Source organism: Dipodomys merriami, unplaced genomic scaffold (genome assembly GCF_024711535.1).
Source record: "Dipodomys merriami isolate MVZ:Mamm:240054 unplaced genomic scaffold, mDipMer1.0.p SCAF_2, whole genome shotgun sequence".
Lineage (NCBI taxonomy): Eukaryota > Metazoa > Chordata > Mammalia > Rodentia > Heteromyidae > Dipodomys > Dipodomys merriami.
This window is the reverse complement of record NW_027203381.1, coordinates 17874583-17892779: the sequence shown is the minus strand read 5'-3', so window position 1 is coordinate 17892779 and position 18197 is coordinate 17874583. Positions and strand designations below refer to the sequence as shown.

At 40.8% G+C, this 18197-nt stretch overlaps 1 protein-coding gene across 1 annotated transcript; it reads right to left on the bottom strand.

Annotated features, from left to right (window-relative positions):
- Positions 1 to 329: 329 nt before the first annotated feature.
- Cfap53 (cilia and flagella associated protein 53) lies at positions 330 to 18182 on the bottom strand. The gene is made up of 8 exons (XM_070029164.1): positions 17773 to 18182; positions 13768 to 13997; positions 12774 to 12947; positions 8349 to 8652; positions 7380 to 7598; positions 4739 to 4955; positions 2564 to 2666; positions 330 to 656 (listed from the first exon to the last, which is right to left on the bottom strand). The coding sequence occupies exons 1-8, from the start codon at positions 17839 to 17841 to the stop codon at positions 428 to 430; spliced, it is 1545 nt and encodes a 514-aa protein (XP_069885265.1). The 5' UTR covers positions 17842 to 18182; the 3' UTR covers positions 330 to 427.
- Positions 18183 to 18197: the final 15 nt, after the last annotated feature.

Below are 18197 nucleotides of genomic sequence, written 5' to 3'. Positions count from 1 at the left end.
TCAAAAGCCATCTGCTGGGAGATGGTCAGCTCTGGAAAGTGGAACCTGGGTCCCTCCCAGCCTGCTTCCTGGCTGCCATGAGGTGAGAAGCTCTCTTCTGCCATGATGCTCTGCCTCCACACGGCCTCCAAAATATGCAGTCAACCAGCCTTGGACTGAAGCCTCTAAACCATGAGCCAGAATTAATCTTGGCTTCTTGTAGGTTGCTTAATGGCAGGTATTTTGCCACAGTGATGAAAAACTGATTAATATGTCTATGAAATCTAAAAGTACTGGACACATATATTTAAGGAAGAAGTTTATATATAACAAATTACATAAACTCGGAATTAAAAAAAACAGTTTATCTGTAAGTTAAGGGAACACACAAGCATACTGTACTTAATACTATGACAAGAGTAAGAAAAATACATTGATGTTCATGAAACTATTGTGGAAGCTTGTAGGGGTAAGCTCTCCGCATGGGGTGAATATTTTGGGGCTGCACAGATTGGGTCAACAGGATCTTCTGGATCTTCTCCTCATTGGCCTTCTGTGCTGCCATTCCTGACTCAAATTCTCGGCGCTGCTCTGCCTTCTCAGCTTCTCGGATCTGCTGCTGGTGAGCAATTTGCATCTGAAGATGCTCCCTGTATTTCTGGGCTAACTCACACCGCCTGAAGCATTAAAAATGTTGAAGTGTCAAATTAGTAAATATTTGGTTTTATTTAATTATAATTAAGTTATAATTTGTGAAAACAAATTAAGATTACAATTAAGATCAAGAAGTTTCCTGTTTGCTTCTTCTGATATTTTTTTTTTTGAGACAGGGATTTTATCATATAACTCAGTCTGACCAGGAACTCACCTCAAACCTAAGATTCTCCTGCCTCAACCTTCCAAGTGCTGAAATTCAGGTGGATACTGCAATGAGTACTCATATGATTGAAAACTTTCACAATAAAATATTTGGGGAAAAAGTCAAGGGGAATGGGGAAGAAATAGGTGAAAAATTCCATAATATGTTTCTTATGCAATTATCTTTAATAAAGTCTTAGAGAAGGTACAAATTTTAGAGAAGGTACATCATCTCTTTTTGAAATATTTACTGGCAGGTAGAGGAAACCCTTTTCTCACTCTTCTCCAGGAAAGAAATGGTTTATCAAAAAGTTGGAGTGAACATATAGGCATATTGTATATAGACAGCCATGCCCAATACTGAGTAACTCTATAGTCTAAAATTTTTTTTATTTTTTGGAAGTATTAGAGTTTTGAACTCAGGGCCTTATTCTAGCAAAGCAAGTGCTCTACCATGTTAGCCACGCTAGAATGCATTCTTCCCCTCTATGCCTTCCCTGAGTAATTCCATTTTGTGTGTGTACGTATATACGTGTATAGTGTGTGTGTGTTTACGTGCACACAAGTGCATGCACATGCACTAGTACTTGGGCTTGAACTCAGAGTCTTGTACTCTTATTCAGCTTGCTTGATCATGGCTAGACTCTACCACTTGAGCCATACCTCGGGCCCAGGATTCACCTATTAATTAGAGATGGAGTCTACAGATTTTTCTGCTCAGATTAGCTTCAAATTTTGATCATCCGGGTCCTTGCTTCTGGAATGAGGGACACATAAAGGTGATGAGAGAGTGGTGGGCCTGGAAAGGGACACCAACCACCATGCATGTCTTCCATTGGTTTTCTCTCTATTGTACCCTGTATGATAAGCTTATATGAAGTGTGTTCCTGTGTTCTGTGGAAAGATCTAGCACACTGAATGTTAACAGCTGTTAGATTTAGAGCTGTCAGATTTATGTCAGAAGTGGCCTGGACTTGTGATGTGTGTCTTACATAGAAACAGTACTGTAGATCTAAGCTCCCCATCTTTGGGGTCTGCATTAACTCAGGACAGTGAACATCAGAACTGAAAGTTACTGTTGCATAGTGACTTTTTGCTAAATCAGACATCAGCATATTTTTATGCTGGTCCTGGGACTTGAACTCAGGGCCTGTGTGCTGTTCTTTAGCTTTTCACTCACGGCAGGTGCTCTATCACTTTAGCCACAACTCCACTTACAACTTTTTGCTGGTTAATTGGACTTTCCTGACCGGCTGACTATGAGCTTCAATCCTCAGATCACATCCTCATAAGAAGTTAGTATTATAAGTACGAGCCATCAGCACCCAACTGTCTTCTTTTTTATAACTTTACAAAGACAGTTGGTGCCTTTTTTATGTGAAATTTTATAAAATGCATTGAGCTTCTAGGACAAGTGTAATATTAATGTAAAATAATGTCAATAATGCATTAATTAGTGGCATATTATCATCTATGTTAAAAAATCTTGGTTTTGGAAGTGGCGCTGTAGCTCAAGTGGTAGAGCGCTCGCCTTGAGCTGAAGAGCTGAGGGACAACGCCCAGGCCCAGAGTTCAAGCCCCACGACCGACAAAAAAAAAAAAAAAAAAGATTACAGGAGTGAGCCATCAGCACCTGGCCATGTGCTTGCTTCTTAAAAAAAAAAAAAAAAAAAAAAAACCTTGGTTTTGGTAACAAATGATAATATTAAAGAAAACAAAATCATACCTTGCATAATTTTCCTCTCCATCAAAGTAAAGTGCTCTAAGGCCTTCAGCTATGCGTTTCTGCTCCATGGCATAATCTTCCTGTTCTTTGGCTTTCCGTTGTACTAAGAAAGGCAAGACAAATTATTTTCCAAATGCCTTTTGCACACAAGACATGACAATACCTTAAGATCTGCCAATACCTCTTCTCTGGGTACCAAAAGCCATACTGTCTGGTAGGACATGCCAATGGGCCTGATCTGCCTGACCTGAGTGCTGTGTGTATAGCCATATGCCAGCAAGGGTTAACAACTTGTGTGTGTGTGTGTGTGTGTGTGTGTGTGTGCTCACGCGCACGTGTGCGCACATGCACGGTGATCCTGGGCTTGAACTCAGGGCCTGTACCAGAGCCTTTTTAGCTCAAGGCTAATGCTTTGCCATTCGAGCCCATGAGCCACTTCAGGCTTTTTCTGAGTAATTAAGTGGAGATAAGAGTTTCATGAGTTTCCTGACTTTGAACTGCTATCCTCAGATCTCAGCCTCCTGAGTAGCTAGGACTACAGGCATGAGCCACTGTTGCCCAGCTTAATTTTCTTTATGAAAGAAATAACTAGTAACTGAGTGCAGGTAAGAAATAGGGGAAGAATTCCCTGGGCCAAGATTGGTCTGGATGGAGACCCTCGGTCAGCTGCTTGTGTGAGATGTCAGCAGACTGAAGTGAGGACCCTGGAAAGAGGAGTCATTGCAAACTAGAGAATGCAGACAGCCTCTGAAGGTAGGAGATATTTCAGCTGGCCTTGACGGTCTAGGATTTCTCAAGATAAAGAGCATCATAGACAGAAGAAAACACCCATCTGAAACTACAAAAGAAAAAAGAAAAAAGACTGCTAGGCACCTTTGGGCCTGTAATACTAGCTACTCAGAAGGCTGAGATCTGAGGATCACAGTTTGAAGGCAACCAGGCAGGAAAGTCCATGATACTCTTATCTCCAATTAACCACCAAAAAGATGGAAATGGCTCAAGTGGTAAAAGTACTAGCCTTGAGAGAAAAAACTCAAGACAATAGGCCCAGACTGAGTTCGAGACCTAGTACTAAACTAGTGTGTGTGTCTTAGACTAGTGTGTGTGTGTCTTAGACTAGTGTGTGTGTGTCTGTGTGTGTATATGTGTGTGTGTATATAAACATATATATATGTTTATATATATAAACACACATATGTTTATATATATATATGTGTGTGTATATATATATATATATTGTATATATATATATATATATATATATATATATATATATATAAACAAGTTTGGTATGGTAGTATGAGCTTGGAACCCTAGCTTCTCAGGAGGCTGGCAGGTAGCTCAGTAGTAGAGCACTTGCCTCTCATGCTTGAGGTCCTCGATTCACTGCCAAGTACTGCTAAAATAGTAACAAGAGGGGAATAATAAGAAGGAGGTATGTATTATACTGCTTTATTATCCTTGAGAACATTTTCCTGGTACTGCTTAGAATCTGCTCAAATATAGATTTTTTTTTCATTTTTTTGCAGGGGGAGTCCGGTAGTGGGGCCTGAACTCTGGGCACTGTGCCTCAGCTCTTCAGCTCAAGGCTAGCGCTCTACCACTTGAGCCACAGCACCACTTCCAGCTTTTTCCTTTTTGCTTATGTGGTGCTAAGGAATCGAACCTAGGACCTCATGCATGCAAGGCAAGCACTCTACCACTGAGCCACCTTCCCAACCCCTAGATTTTTTTCATTTTCTTTTCCTGTCTTTTTTTCCTTTTCTTTCAAGCCTGTACTGGGGCTTGAACTCAGGACCTGAGCACTGTTGTTGAGCTCTTTTGCTCAAGTTTAGCACTCTACCACGTGAGCCAAAGATCCACTTCTGCTTTTTGGTAATTAGAGGTATGAGTCACATGGACTTTCTTGCTGGATTGGCCTAGAACTGCAATCCTCAGATCTCAGTAGATCAGATTACAGGCGTGAGCCACTGGTGCCCAGTCAATGAAATGCTTCCTATGTGTATATATATCTCATGTATACGATATATTTATTACACTTTGCAAAAGCAAAACCTTGCCTTAATGTTTTTTGTATTGCTCGGAATGTTTCACACATACTTATTTAAATATTTTTGTTGTTGCTTAAGTTGGAGTAAGGGCAAAATATAAAATAATTATAATTCAGTTCCTTACACTTTTCCTCTACTTGGAGTTGTCTTGTACGTGTGACCTCATTCAAGAGTTGTTGCCTTGCCTCCTTTTCAAGTCTTAGCTGTTTGTCCTTCTCAGCCCACTTCTTTTCCTTCTCTTCTTCTAACATTCTGTTCAATTCTTTCTCCTGAGCTTTTTCTTCCTCATGTCGCTGTGCCAAATATTCAAGATACAACGACTGTTCTCTCATCATATCGTCCTACATGAAATAGAAATTAATTTATCTTGTTACAAATAAAGTTTAAGCTGGGCACCGGCAGCTCAAACCTGTAATCCTAGCAACTCAGGAGACTGAGATCTGAGAATTGCATTTCAAAGCCAGCCCAGTCAGGAAAGTCTGTGAAAGTCTTATCTCCAATTAACCACTAGAAAACAAAACTGGTGTTGTAGCTCAAAATAGCAGAGCACTACTAGCTTTGGGAAAAAAGCTCAGGGACAGTGTCCAGGCCTTGAGTTCAAGCTCCACACCAAAAAACAAAAGGGGGGGGGCTGGGAAGGTGGCTCAGTGGTAGAGTGCTTGCCTTGCATGCATGAGGCCCTGGGTTCGATTCCTCAGCACCACATAAGCAGAAAAAAAAAAGCGGGAAGTGGCGCTGTGGCTCAAGTGGTAGAGTGCTAGCCTTGAGCTGAAGAGCTGAGGGACAGTGCCCAGGCCCAGAGTTCAGGCCCCACAACCAGACTCCCAAAAAAGGGGGCAAATTTAAGAGCAAACCTTTAAAGTTATCAACCCAGTCTTTTAGAGTAACAGACTAAAACATTAAAAATTATGTCAGAATGGTTATTAGTTGATTTTTTTTATATAGCTAATATTGGGCTCAACCTTACCAGTATAGAGCCTTGTGCTGCTGCCTGGCTCTTTTTCACAGCTGGCACTGTGCCAGAAGACAATACTCTTAAAATGTCAGTACTACTGAAATTGATGTAGAAATTCAACTCAATTTCAATGAAAATTCCATTGGCTTCTTTGCAGAAGTTGATAATAAATTAATATAGAAATGCAAGTTGGAAGATTTACATTTCTTGGTTTCAAACTTATTATAATGCTTTAGCAGTGATGATATATAGGTATGTGATTCTGGCAGACTTAAAGTTAACAGAATAGAACTGAAAGTTCAAAACTAAACATTCATTTTACTATAACTGATTTTTTTGACCAAGGGTACCAACATAGCTCAACAGGGAAAAATAGTCTTTTCAACAAATGGGCTGGGACAAGTGGAAATTTCATACCGATTAACTGGGCCCTTATTTGACACCATATACAAACAAACTCAAAATGAAATCAAAGACCTAAATGTAAATCTAAAACTATATCTCTATTAAGGAGTATATTTTTGCAACCTGGAGTAGCCAGGAAATAGTGTTGTAAACACAACACCCAAAGCACAAAAAATATAAATACAGCCACATGCTGGTGGCTCATCCCTGTAATCCTAGCTACGTAGGAGACTAAGATCTGAAGATTGCAGTTCAAAGCTAGCCTGAGAAGAAAAGTCTATGAAACTCTTATCTCCAATTAACCACCACCAAAAATCCAGAATTGGAGCTATGGTTCAACATGGTAGAGTGGTAGCCTTGAGTGCCAAAACTCAGGAACAGCACCCAGGCCCTGAGTTCAGGCCTGAGGACCAGCATAACAACAACTAAGTAAATATAGATAAATTTGACTTCATCAAAATTAGCCAGTTATTGGTGGCCCACTTTTATAATACTAGCTACTCTGGAGGTAGTTCCAGGAGGATCACAATTCCAGGCCAACCCTTCAAAAGACAGCTATGTTGCCAGGTACCGGTGGCTCATGCCTGTAATCCTAGCTACTCAGGAAGCTGAGATCTGAGGATCACAGTTCAAAGCCAGCCTGGGCAGAAAAGTCGGTGAGATTCTTATCTCCAATAAAGCACCAGAAAACTGGAAGTGGCACTGTGGCTCAAGTGGTAGAGCACTTGCCTTGAGCTGAAGGGCTGAGGGACAGTGCCCAGGCCCAGAGTTCAAACCCCACCACCACCACCAACAACAAAAAAAGACAGCCATGTCAACCAGCTATTCAGAAGATAGAGATCAAGAGAATCATGACTTAAGATAGGCCCCAGGCCAAAAAAAAAAACCCCAAAAACCCAAGACACTATCTGAAAAACGGCTAAACCAAAGCAAACATTAAAACACATCACAACAAGTAAGTTAAAAAACACCTGTAGGACAAGTGCAAAATCCTTAAAAAGTTCAATCAAATTCTGAAGGTACAGGAATCTGTTCTGATACAGAATGCTTTCCCTTCATCTCTGCCTAACACAAAGCCTCACATATCGTCTAAGTACTGACTCAAACACTACTGTCTCAGTTTGTCTTCCTCAAATTCTAGGAGCTCTCTAACTTCCTTGATTGCTGGAATCAACCTGGAGCACTCATTTAAACATTCACTATCCCTGCCAAAATTTTGGTATGAAGAGTATGACTCTGTAGCCTGGGGATTTCTGTTTCTGACCTCCCAGATATTACTGGCTCCTGCTGCTGTTGGAGCATAGTGTACCTGCAGCACCCTTGTATTTAGGGCTGCTTTCTACAAGACTGAGCACCCAACTGGAAATCCCCTACAGGACTTAGAAGTGGGCAATAAAAGTCTTACTCTTTTTTGCTTATTTTTATCTTCTTCTTCCTGTAAGTTTTGTTGGGCTCTTTGCACACGTTTCACGTTCAAGTCCTGCTCTTCTCTGTACTCCTGCTGAATACGGTCTATCTTCTCTTGTAAGGCCTTTTGCAAAGTGGTCCTCAGTTCCTGCTTTGCCTTCAGTTTCTTCATCTTCTCTTGTTCATCCTCAAATTTAATCTGTGCATTGTCATATTCCTAAGGTAGAACAATAATGAAGATGATGCATTAGTACAGTTAGACAAATTAAGTTAGTGCATTTGCTACACAAGATGAGACTATGGGATTTCTTGGATATATGCAAGTGTACATGCATTCACATGGACACACACATTCATACTTGAATTCAAAGGCATTATAAGAAACAAAACTTGGCTTTTCACAGCTGGGTTAGTAATTAAGCTGTGTATAAATTCTTGTGTATGAGGGAAATCATAAAGTACTAGTGGAGTTCAAATATGCAGAAGGGTATAAAAAGAAATCTCCTTTAATCCCAGTACCCAGTACCCAGCTATTTAGCATTTTGGTACACTAGCCTTCTAGCCTTTATACTTTTGTACACACCTGCACAAAATAATATAATGGGTACATTATATTTGGGCGTGGGTGTGCTGGTACAGGGGCTTTAACTCAGGGCCTGGGTGCTGTCCCTTAGCTGTTCATTGAAGGCTAGTGCTCAAGCAGTTGAGTCACAGCTCCACTTCTGGTTGTTAAGAGTCTCATAGACTTTCCTGCCCAGGCTGGCTTCAAACTGTGATCCTCAGATCTCAGCCTCATGAGTACTTAGGGTTACAGATGTAAGCCACTGGTGCCAGACATGGGTATTAAGCAGCACTGAGAGTCCAAAACTGGTAATGCGCCTTGTGAAGCCACTCAGGCCCTCGGGCAGACTGTACAGTCACACAGTACTTGCTATGGAACCCTCCACCCTTTAGCAAGAGTCATCACCAGCAGGTGCATCTCCTCTTTCTTCAGCCGCAGAGCCTCCTGCCTTTGTGCCAGGTTGCTAGTAATCTGTGTGGTCAGCCCCAGGCGTGTGTTCTCCACCAGCTCCCTCTGTCTCCTCTCCTCTTGGGCTTCTCGCTTTTCCTTTGCTAAGCGGTCCTCCTCCCAGAGCTTGGCAAACATCTTTTCTTCCTCCAGCTTTTGTCTCTTCAGCTCCTCGTTGAAGGCTACCTGTGCTTTCCTCTCCTCCGACACTACCTTTTCATGGATGGTAAACAACTTGGTGCGGAGCTCCTCACAGTGTTCCCTGAAAGCAGAATTTGTTTCTAAAGCTTTTCATGAGGCCCCACTCTATTTATGTACATCTCTATGCAGTCAGGGATGAGAAAAGCCAAAGATCTGACTATAGGCCATCTGCAGAGAGGAGCAGGAGGGAGCAGGGAGGCAAGCTCCAGGAAGACATTGCTAAGATGCACACACAGGAGTCAGTCAGAGTAGGCTTTGAATCCTAGCTCTGCCATTTCCTGCATGGCCTTGGATCAAAATTTCCTCAGCTCTTTCCTCAGCTGCAAAATAGCTGCCTTTCAGGTTTTGATAAGGCAAGCAATAATGGATGTAAAAGCTTGCTAGGTAATTGGGGCTCATTACATTGTGGTGCAGGAAACAGGAGGGATAGGCACCTCTAACGTGGCAATGCAGTCAGGACTGCTCAGAAGATGCTGCATGCACCACCAAGAAAAGGCTCTGGGGCCAGTGCGGGCATACCATCCAGAGGCTTCTCCTGCACCTGCCTTCCCCACAGCACACATGCCCACAGAGGGGGTCCTGTTCCCTAGCCCCTGCTCTTTCACATCCGGGCTGAACATCAAGTTAGCCTCTCCTTCAGTCACAGTCATTCAAATACCTTCAAAAAGTTCTTCACTGAGCTTGCTATGGTTTGAATCTGCTTTACAGAGGGTTTAAGTTTGGTCCTTAAGTGTGCTAAGTTGTAGGGGAAGTGGTGGAATCTTTACGGTCTCACCACAGGTGGGATTGGATGAGAATAATTAGGCCATAGGGTCACCAGCCCCATGAATGGAATATTGTTGTCTTCAGTCATAAAAGAGTGAGCCCAGCCCCTCCCCTGTCTCTTGTTCCTTTGTACACATGCTCCTTTCACATTCCTTTTGTCCCTTCCCACCTCTCCATGGTGTTGTGACACAGCCAGCGGGTCCTTATCAGGATGTTGGCTTCAGACTACTTGGACCTTCCAGCCACCACAATAGTGAGCCAAATAAGGATTTTTGTAAGTTACCAAGCCTTGGGTATTTTGTTAAAGCAACACAAACCTGCTTGTGTGGTGCTGAGGAATCGAACCCAGGGCCTCATACATGCAATGCAAGCACTCTACCACTGAGCCACCTAGGGATATTTTTAAAAATTCCAATATTCTACTCTTCCCTGTCTCTCTTCTAAGCCAGATGAGTAAAATCAGACATCTGGGGTTGGATAACCAGGTATCTGTATTTTTTTAACAACAGTCCAAGAAGTTCTAGTATACATCCAAGTTTGAGAACCTTTGATTGAAAGCAATGCTCTGAACAATGGATCCTCCTGGTTCTAAGTCCAATGCAGCACCAGGAAGCTGAAGCTGTGAAACAAGCTCAAGACTTTGAAGGTATTTGACTTGCTAAGACTGAAAGGATGAGACCTAAGATCATGACAATGGTTGGTAATACTACACACATCAGATATTTCTGAGTATTTCGATCATTTAATGAAGACTAGTCTCATTTCTCCAATCTCTTTAAGGGCTGGGGCTCACAAATGTCTATCTGCCTGCCTCTCTCTCCCTTCTCTTCTCTCTCTCCTCTCTCCCCCCTCTTCTCTCTTCCCCCCACCTCTCTCATTGGCCTGGATCTCACAACCCCCTGGCCTTAGTCTCCAGACTGCTGAGATGATAAGTGTGCCACCTATCTTTTTAGTATGTTCCATACTATGCACTGTCACAACAAATATTGCTGGTTTAGCTGGTATGTAATCATGCTCAGTAGCAACATAAATGATAACCAACAGTTATCCATACTCTATGGAAGTCTCAACAAGGTAGCAGAAGCTGAAAGTGCTAGGGTACCAAAATACACAAATAAATGAAAGGGGGAAGGAACACATAATTACTAAAAACCAAATTCACATCTCAAATTCATCAGTAAATTTACACTAGAATTGGCCAAGGCATCTTATTAAAGTCCTTCCCAATCCTATCATTCATACTTTAAAAAGTAATTAATAAAACCCCAAAGCCTAAAAACAGAAAGAGTACAAATTATGACATTTCTAACTACAAAGTTAATTATATTTATTGAAGAAAAGCAAGAAAATACAGAAAGTTTCCTTAATAACACTATCAAGCAATAACTATTACTTGTTAGTCTATTTTCTTACAGTTTTATGTGTGTGCATGATACTAGAACTAGGGTCAGTCTTTGTTTTATATCTCTCTCTATATATTAATTAATACACATATATCCTCATATTATGCATATAAGGATACATATACATACAAGGTATCTATCCTGTATCATATATGTATGTATATACACACACACAAGATCTCTTGTATCTTGAATATATACATATATGTACATTAAACATATTGTGAACAATTCCTTAGAAATATTCTTAAAAATAATTCCTTAGCTAGGTGTGGTGGCTCATGCCTGTAATCCTAGCTACACAGGATGTTGAGATCTGAGGATCAGATTCAAAGCTAGCCCAGGCAGGAAAGGCTGAGACTCTTATCTCTAATAAACCACTCAGAAAACTGGAAGTGGCGCTGTGGCTCAAGTGGTAGAGCACTAGCCTTGAGCTAAAGAGCGGAGGGACAGCACCCAGGCTCCACAACTGACAATAATAATAATAATAATAATTCCTTAGTTCAAAAGTTTATTATGGTTTAATAATATGGTTTTTTTATTATGGTTTAATATTATGCTTTAATAAGCTCTGTAATAAAGGCTATAGCCTATAAATATACCACAATTGTTTGTTTTGCCAGTCCTTGGGCTTGAACTTGGCCTGAGCGCTGTCCCTGAGCTTCTTTTGCTCAAGGCTAGGACTCTACCACTTGAGCCACAGCCCCATTTCCAGCATTTTCTGAGTAGTTTATTGAAGATAAAAGTTTCACAGACTTTCTTGCCTGGGATGGCTTAGAGCCATGATCCTCAGAACTCAGCCTCCTGAGTAGATAGGATTACAGGTGTGAGCCACTGGTGCCCAGCTCCATACCACAGTTTTTTGTTTTTTTTTTCTTAAGTGACTGCATGGTACTTTGTAACCTATTTTTATTTTTGAAAGACAGGTATCAATTGTAGTCATTTATTTTTTTGTTTGTGTTGCAGTGTGAGATCGAACTGAAGCCCTTGCACCTGCAAGGCAAGTGTTCTTCCATTGAGCTAAATCCCCAACCCCAATATTTTTAATGTAGTTTTTTTGGTTCATCTCTGATGATTTTCTTGAAATAATTCTCTTGAAATAAAATCAATGAGTACAAATACTGTTGAGGCATTGATGATGGCGGCTGCTAAACCACGCCAAATTGATAGTGTGTGGAGAGATCCCCGTACCACACATGTCTGAGGAGATCAGTAGGCCTTCACACTTCTGCAATTATTTATTCTGTCCAGTAAGAAAATTCTACGAGCCAGCAAACAAATACAATTATTAATTGTATGCTATCATGGTTACTATATCTTATAAGTTATTAGATATATAAAAATTAAATAGAGAAAAGATTAAAACTGTAAACATCAAGTGTTGGGTCCCTATGCACTAATGATTCATCTGTTCACTGGACTTCAGGCAACCCCAATTTAGGAATGCTTACTTTTATTGATTGATAGTTAGGTAGATAGACAGAAGATAATAAGCATTGTTAAAGGGAAAGTGTAAAGGTTTGAGTCCTTCACAGTTTACAGATCACTTTTATACATGATAACTTATTTGACGCTCACAAGTGTCCTACAATTTAATGTCCCTATTTTAGAATTCAAGCAACAAAGCCTCAAGAACCCTAAGTATCTCCCCATGTCACATAGCCAGCAATACCATTCACAACTATTCTTGAGTGTTCATTACCTCGTGGGCATTCTACTCACTTTGCCATGTGCAAATGGTTGCAGTCTTCATAGCAATGAATGTCTCAATGAACACTAGTATGAGTTCGCTATCTTATCTTTCGAAGACAAGCTAGAATATTGCAGCAAAATTTTCAGATAAACTTAGTATTTTTACTTGCTCTCATCTATAATATAATTGCCAAGACTTAAAAAGTATAATAGCTATTTCCATAACCCTAAGGCTATAATTTACTGCAAATTAGCACTCCTAAGTCTTTTTCAAACATATCAATTTCATATTCTCTTTATGTGTTTTTTCCAATTCCATTACCTGAATTGCTGATCTAATTTTTGAGCCACAAAATCCTGTCTCTCTCTTTCTTTTTTCTGTTTTAATAATTTGGTTTTCTCTCTCATTCTATCCTTTTTCTCTTCAATGGTTTCTCCTTTTGATTGCATTTCCATAAAATACTCATACTCTTCTGCTGCCAAAAGCTCACGTAGCCTGAAACAAAAAGACAAAGAAAATTAATGTGCCCCATTTTACTACATAATTTTTGTTAAACTTAATTTCTTAATTAATGTCAAATCATAAATTCCACAAGGAAAAGATCATTGCAGTTCTCCATAAGACAGCAGTCTGTGTAGACAGCAATCTGTGTCTTACTGTATTTGACCATACACAAATAAAATATTAAGCTTATCTTCAATAAAAGTAGTAAAATAGGAACTGGAGGTATGGTTCAAATAATAGAGTGGCAGCTAGTGAAAGCATGAGGCCCTCAGTTCAAGCACCAGTACTGGCACAAGAAAGCAAAGAAAAACAAAAAATATCATATTGTAATATTTTACTGTTAACCTATATTTTGATAGAAAACAAAAGGATATAGTGTTTTATAATTTATTTAATTAAAATCTATTTGCCAGACACCTATAATCTTAGCTATTCAGGAGGCTAAAATCTGAGAATTTCCATTCAAAGCCAGTTGGGGCAAACAAATCTAAGAGAGTCTTATCTCTAATTAACTAGCAAAACACCTGAAATATAAAACAATATCTCCTTTTGTTTTCCATCAAATATATGTTAAGCCAAGTAAAAATATCAATAATCAATAACTATTGAGTATGAGTAAGTCAGCCATGATCTTTACTACACTTGCAGGTTTTCACTGACCAATACCAAACCGTAGTTTTAGGGGCTGGGAATGTACTCAGAAGTAGAGAGCTTGCCTAGCATATATGTTGCCCTGAATTTGATCCCCAGCACTGGAGAAAATAATTGCAGTTTCAGTACTATCTCATAGTCTGGGCTTTTTAAGCCTTACTTATTTCGTCTTTCTTCAGTATGGAAGAGAAACCCTTGCATGGCATCTTTGACTCTTGCTTGCACAAGGCTGGCAAAAGACTTGCGGTCACTGTGTTGGCTCCACTCAACCTTCAGGCGATCCCTTTCACGTGACTTAATGTTAGCCAAAGTAGCATGATACTTCTGGTGCTTGCGTTGGATTTTTTCCACTTGCTGCTCAGTCCCTTGGGGTTTGGGAGGCTTGGCTCTCTGAAAACAAAAAAAAAAAAACAATGATATTTATAACTAAGCTAAAAATCAAAAGCATGTCTTCAGTGAATCCTGACCTTGACTGATACTGAAGACTAAATAAAATTGGGTACAATCCATGATAACTGAAAAGTGTAAGCACTTGAGGAGTAACTTTTTTTACTTTCTGAGTTTATGCTTAAGAATTACAAAATCAGTCTCAAATATAGATGCTTCTTGATCTATAATGGGACTACACTCTGATAAACCTATCATAAGTTGAAAGTATTGTTAATGAAAAATCGCATTTAATATATCTGACCTACCAAACATCACAGCACACTGTTGAATGTCTATTGTTCACTCCCATGATCCTATGCCTACCTAGGATCTGGAGCCCAATGCTATGCCTAGTTTATGTAAGCAAGGAAAGCATCTCTGGTCAAAGTACAGTTTCTATTGAATTCCTATCATTTTATATCATTATAAAATAAAAATCACAAATTGAATCATTAGTTGGAGACTGTATTTCTAAAGTATCCCTTGGGCAAAAGTGGTAGTAAAAATAAAAAGAGAGCTCTAGAAATTATTTAGTTAATCAGAGCTGGTGTGAAGTTTGTGAGATCTCATCTTAGCCAATAAAAGGCTGGACAAAGTGGCATGTCCCTCCATAGCTGATATCTCAGCTACTCAGAACATAAAGAGGAAGGACATGGCCTGCCAGGGCATAAATGCAGGATACAATGCAGAAAAAAACAACCAAAGCAAAAAAGGTTAAGGATGTGGCTCAAGTGGTAGAATATCTGCCTAGCAAGCACCAAGCCCTGAGTTCAAACTCCACTCCCACCAAAGTAATAATAATAATCAAGGCTTGAGGTACATATACTTCCCTGAAGTAGACGGTGACACAAAGGTGATGTTAGGGGATTATCTTTAATCCATTATCAAAATTATTTGGATCCTACAGGCAGTTAATCAGAGTGCTGTTCTCTTATTATTTCTGGACCATTAGAAATGCAGATGCAACAGAGAAGCAGAGCAGGACCACTGATGTATGATAGGTAAGAGACACAGCAGGAAGTAGGACTCCTGGTAGAACACTGGCTGAGAATAGGAACCATATTCCAAGGTCATGCAGAAGCAATTATCTCAAGAGAGGAATGGAAGTTAGGGGTTCTGAAAAACTAGGTAACAGCTACTGGACCAAGAGGCCCTGTTATGCTATGTGCATCTTGTGTAGGAAATTGTATGGGGACTGATCTGTATGAATAAAGTATGACCTGGAATTCTTTGAAAAGGCAATCCCAATCTAAGTACAGTCTTGATATAGTACAAAATCTATATTGTTCAACAAGACTTATACCACAAAAGATATGAAAAATTATATTTTCTAGTAACAGAAATGAAACAGGAAATTAATTTTGCTAATATATTTTATTCAACCAATACAATCAAAATATTATCATTTCAAAATGTGACAGGCACATTTCAAGTGGTCAAAGTCAGGTTTGGCTAGTGACTACTATATTGGACACTGAAGTTTTGAAACCTGCTAAAGACAAAACAACACAGGATTAAGGATCTTGTTACTGAAGAATTTTATTACTATAATATCTCATATTAAGTTTCCAGAAAATAGTTTACAGTTTGTCTTAAAAAAAAATCGGTAGCAAGATATTGATGGATCACACCTGTAATCCCTAGCTACTTGGGAGACAGAGAGAACTACAGTTCCAGGCCAGCCCAGACTCCTCTCTCCTCCCCCCCACTCCACCCCCTACCCCCCACGCCTGCCAGAAAAAATTCAAGATTCTATCTCAAAAAACACTAGGCCTGGTAGTTCATATCTGATGTCCCATCTATAGTCGAAAGCATAAAATAGGTGGATCACAGTCTGAGCTGGCCCATGCAATATCTCAAAAGTTACCAGTGCAAAAAGGGGCTGGAGGTACGGCTCAATGATAGAACATCTGCCAAGCAAGCACAAAGTCACCAAGTTCAATCCTCATTATCAACCAACAAATCCAACGCCTTCATTCTGGATTTGAATCTGGCTTCCACCTATTACTGTGCTTAGTGAATCTTTTTCTTATCTGTCAAATGAGAAAAATATGTATCCTTACCAGCAGGCATGCAAGTAAGTTTTTATTGATTTCTCCTCGGGAATTCCTTGTCCAAATCTCATCAATTTGTGATTTTGATTCTTTCCCTAATACAACTCTCTAACATTTCTTATCACACTAGGACATCTGAGGAGCAGATGCACCAAGTCTGACCTCTTCCTTTTCCTCTTAATTCATCAACCTATAAGTATCAAGATTTTAATAGACATGCTTCTGTGTTTTAGTCATATTTTTTCCTGTTAGTTGTGCATTCCCAGCCCAAGTAATAATGCCCCCAAAATGGACAACCCCTGGGTGGCACATGTGGATACAGGACTCCAGAGTCAATCACTTTTTGTCCCTCAGTCTGAAAACTACAGCCATAGAAGCTTCCTGTCTATTGTTTTCCAGCTCCCAATCCTATAGTTTGGACTGAGAAAAGGAGCAGGTCTGTAAATTGACCAAAATTTGCCAAGTGCACTGTGGACTATAATACAACTATAATCTTTGATTATCCCTGATCTTTCTTCTAGAATCATCCATCACAGACAATATAGACTATACTCACTTCTAATGATTTATATATGAGTTGTTGCTGCAACCAGAGTATAAGCTCTTTGAAGGAAGTATCCAGCTTCTAATGGGGAGGAAGCCTACAGGGTCATAGAACTTACTCCAGTATCTTACAGTGCTATGCATGCAGGAGCCCAAGCAATTAATCTGAGCCAGGAGCTGGCTTTGAATCTCCATCCTCAGATCTCAGCCTCCGAAGTAGCTAGGATTATAGGTATAGACCTAAGTCCTGACAAATTGGAAAAGGGGTAGTAATGCAACAAGAATAAAGCCTGGAGCCGAGCACTGATGGCTCACACCAGTAATCCTAACTACACAGGAGGCTGAGCTCTGAGGATCATGGTTTGAAGTCAATCTGGGCAGCAAAGTCCATGAGCCATTTATCTCCACTTAATCACCAGAAAACACGAAGTGGTGCTGTGGCTCAAAGTGGTAGAGTGCCAGCCTTGTGGGAAAAAAGCTCACGAACCTGAGTTCAAGCCCGACAACCAACAACAAAATAATTAAATAAAACCCAGGAGGTCTCTGTTCAGTATGCTTGCTCCTTGGCTTCCAGTCACTAGCACATCCTTCTGCCTTGCTGAAGTCCTATCCAGTTGGTGTCCTCCTTTCTACAGCCCCTCCCCTCCAGATGTTTCTGCTTATTACTCATGAGTTGGCACAGAGAAGTTCTATAACCATGCACAACCCTTCACAGTCAAATTTCCCTTCCACAGATGACTTTCCTAGGGGCACAGAACCAGCCCGAGGTGTACTACTGAACCGTGGCCAGCCCAGACTCCAGGCTCAATGTCTTTTTCACAACCCTCATCTCCTCACCCCCTCCTAGTGCAAAGGACATATTTCCATCCGGGACCTAGGAGAGAGAAAAGCCCCCCCCCTCTGGCCCCCGCCCCCGTGTTGATGAATCTTCATATTAGAGATTGTGAGTAAAAGAGCTAATGGTAGGGCTTGAGCGAGTAAGGGGAACTAGTGAACGACCTCGTTTTTCCTTCTTCCAAAATTCAACTCATCAGATCGGGCAGGTTCCCCAGGCAAACGCAGTGCTGGGAGAGAAGTTGGATTCAGGGAGACCCGGAGAGCCGAACCTACAGGGTCCGGCACACACGCCCTCCGCTTACCACCGCCACCACCTTGGGAGTAGATCCCTTAATCTCCCTCTGTAGGACTCCAAACCGCTGGCTGTACATTTTCCGGCCTCCAGACCTGCGCGGCCGGCCTGTTTTGCAGAGGCAGGTCTGGTTGCCAAGGGAGTGCCTGTTGTTTGGCTTGAAGGTGGTGGCGGGCCGGAAGTTGTTCCTGTTGCCATGGGACCCACAGCCACCAGCACTCGCGACTTCCTGTTGCTGCAGTGAAGCCGAATCTCCGTCTACATCCTGCCGGTCCACCCAGCTCCTGGCCAGAGCTCAGGAGGCCAACTCCCGTCCCCTGCGGTTCGGCGAATGGCGGGCGGGGATTAAAATTAAAAACCTCTTTAGCTCCAAGAGACTCACAGGTCTAAGTATAATTTCAGACGGCTTTGCTATTTATAGCCTGTAATGGGTCT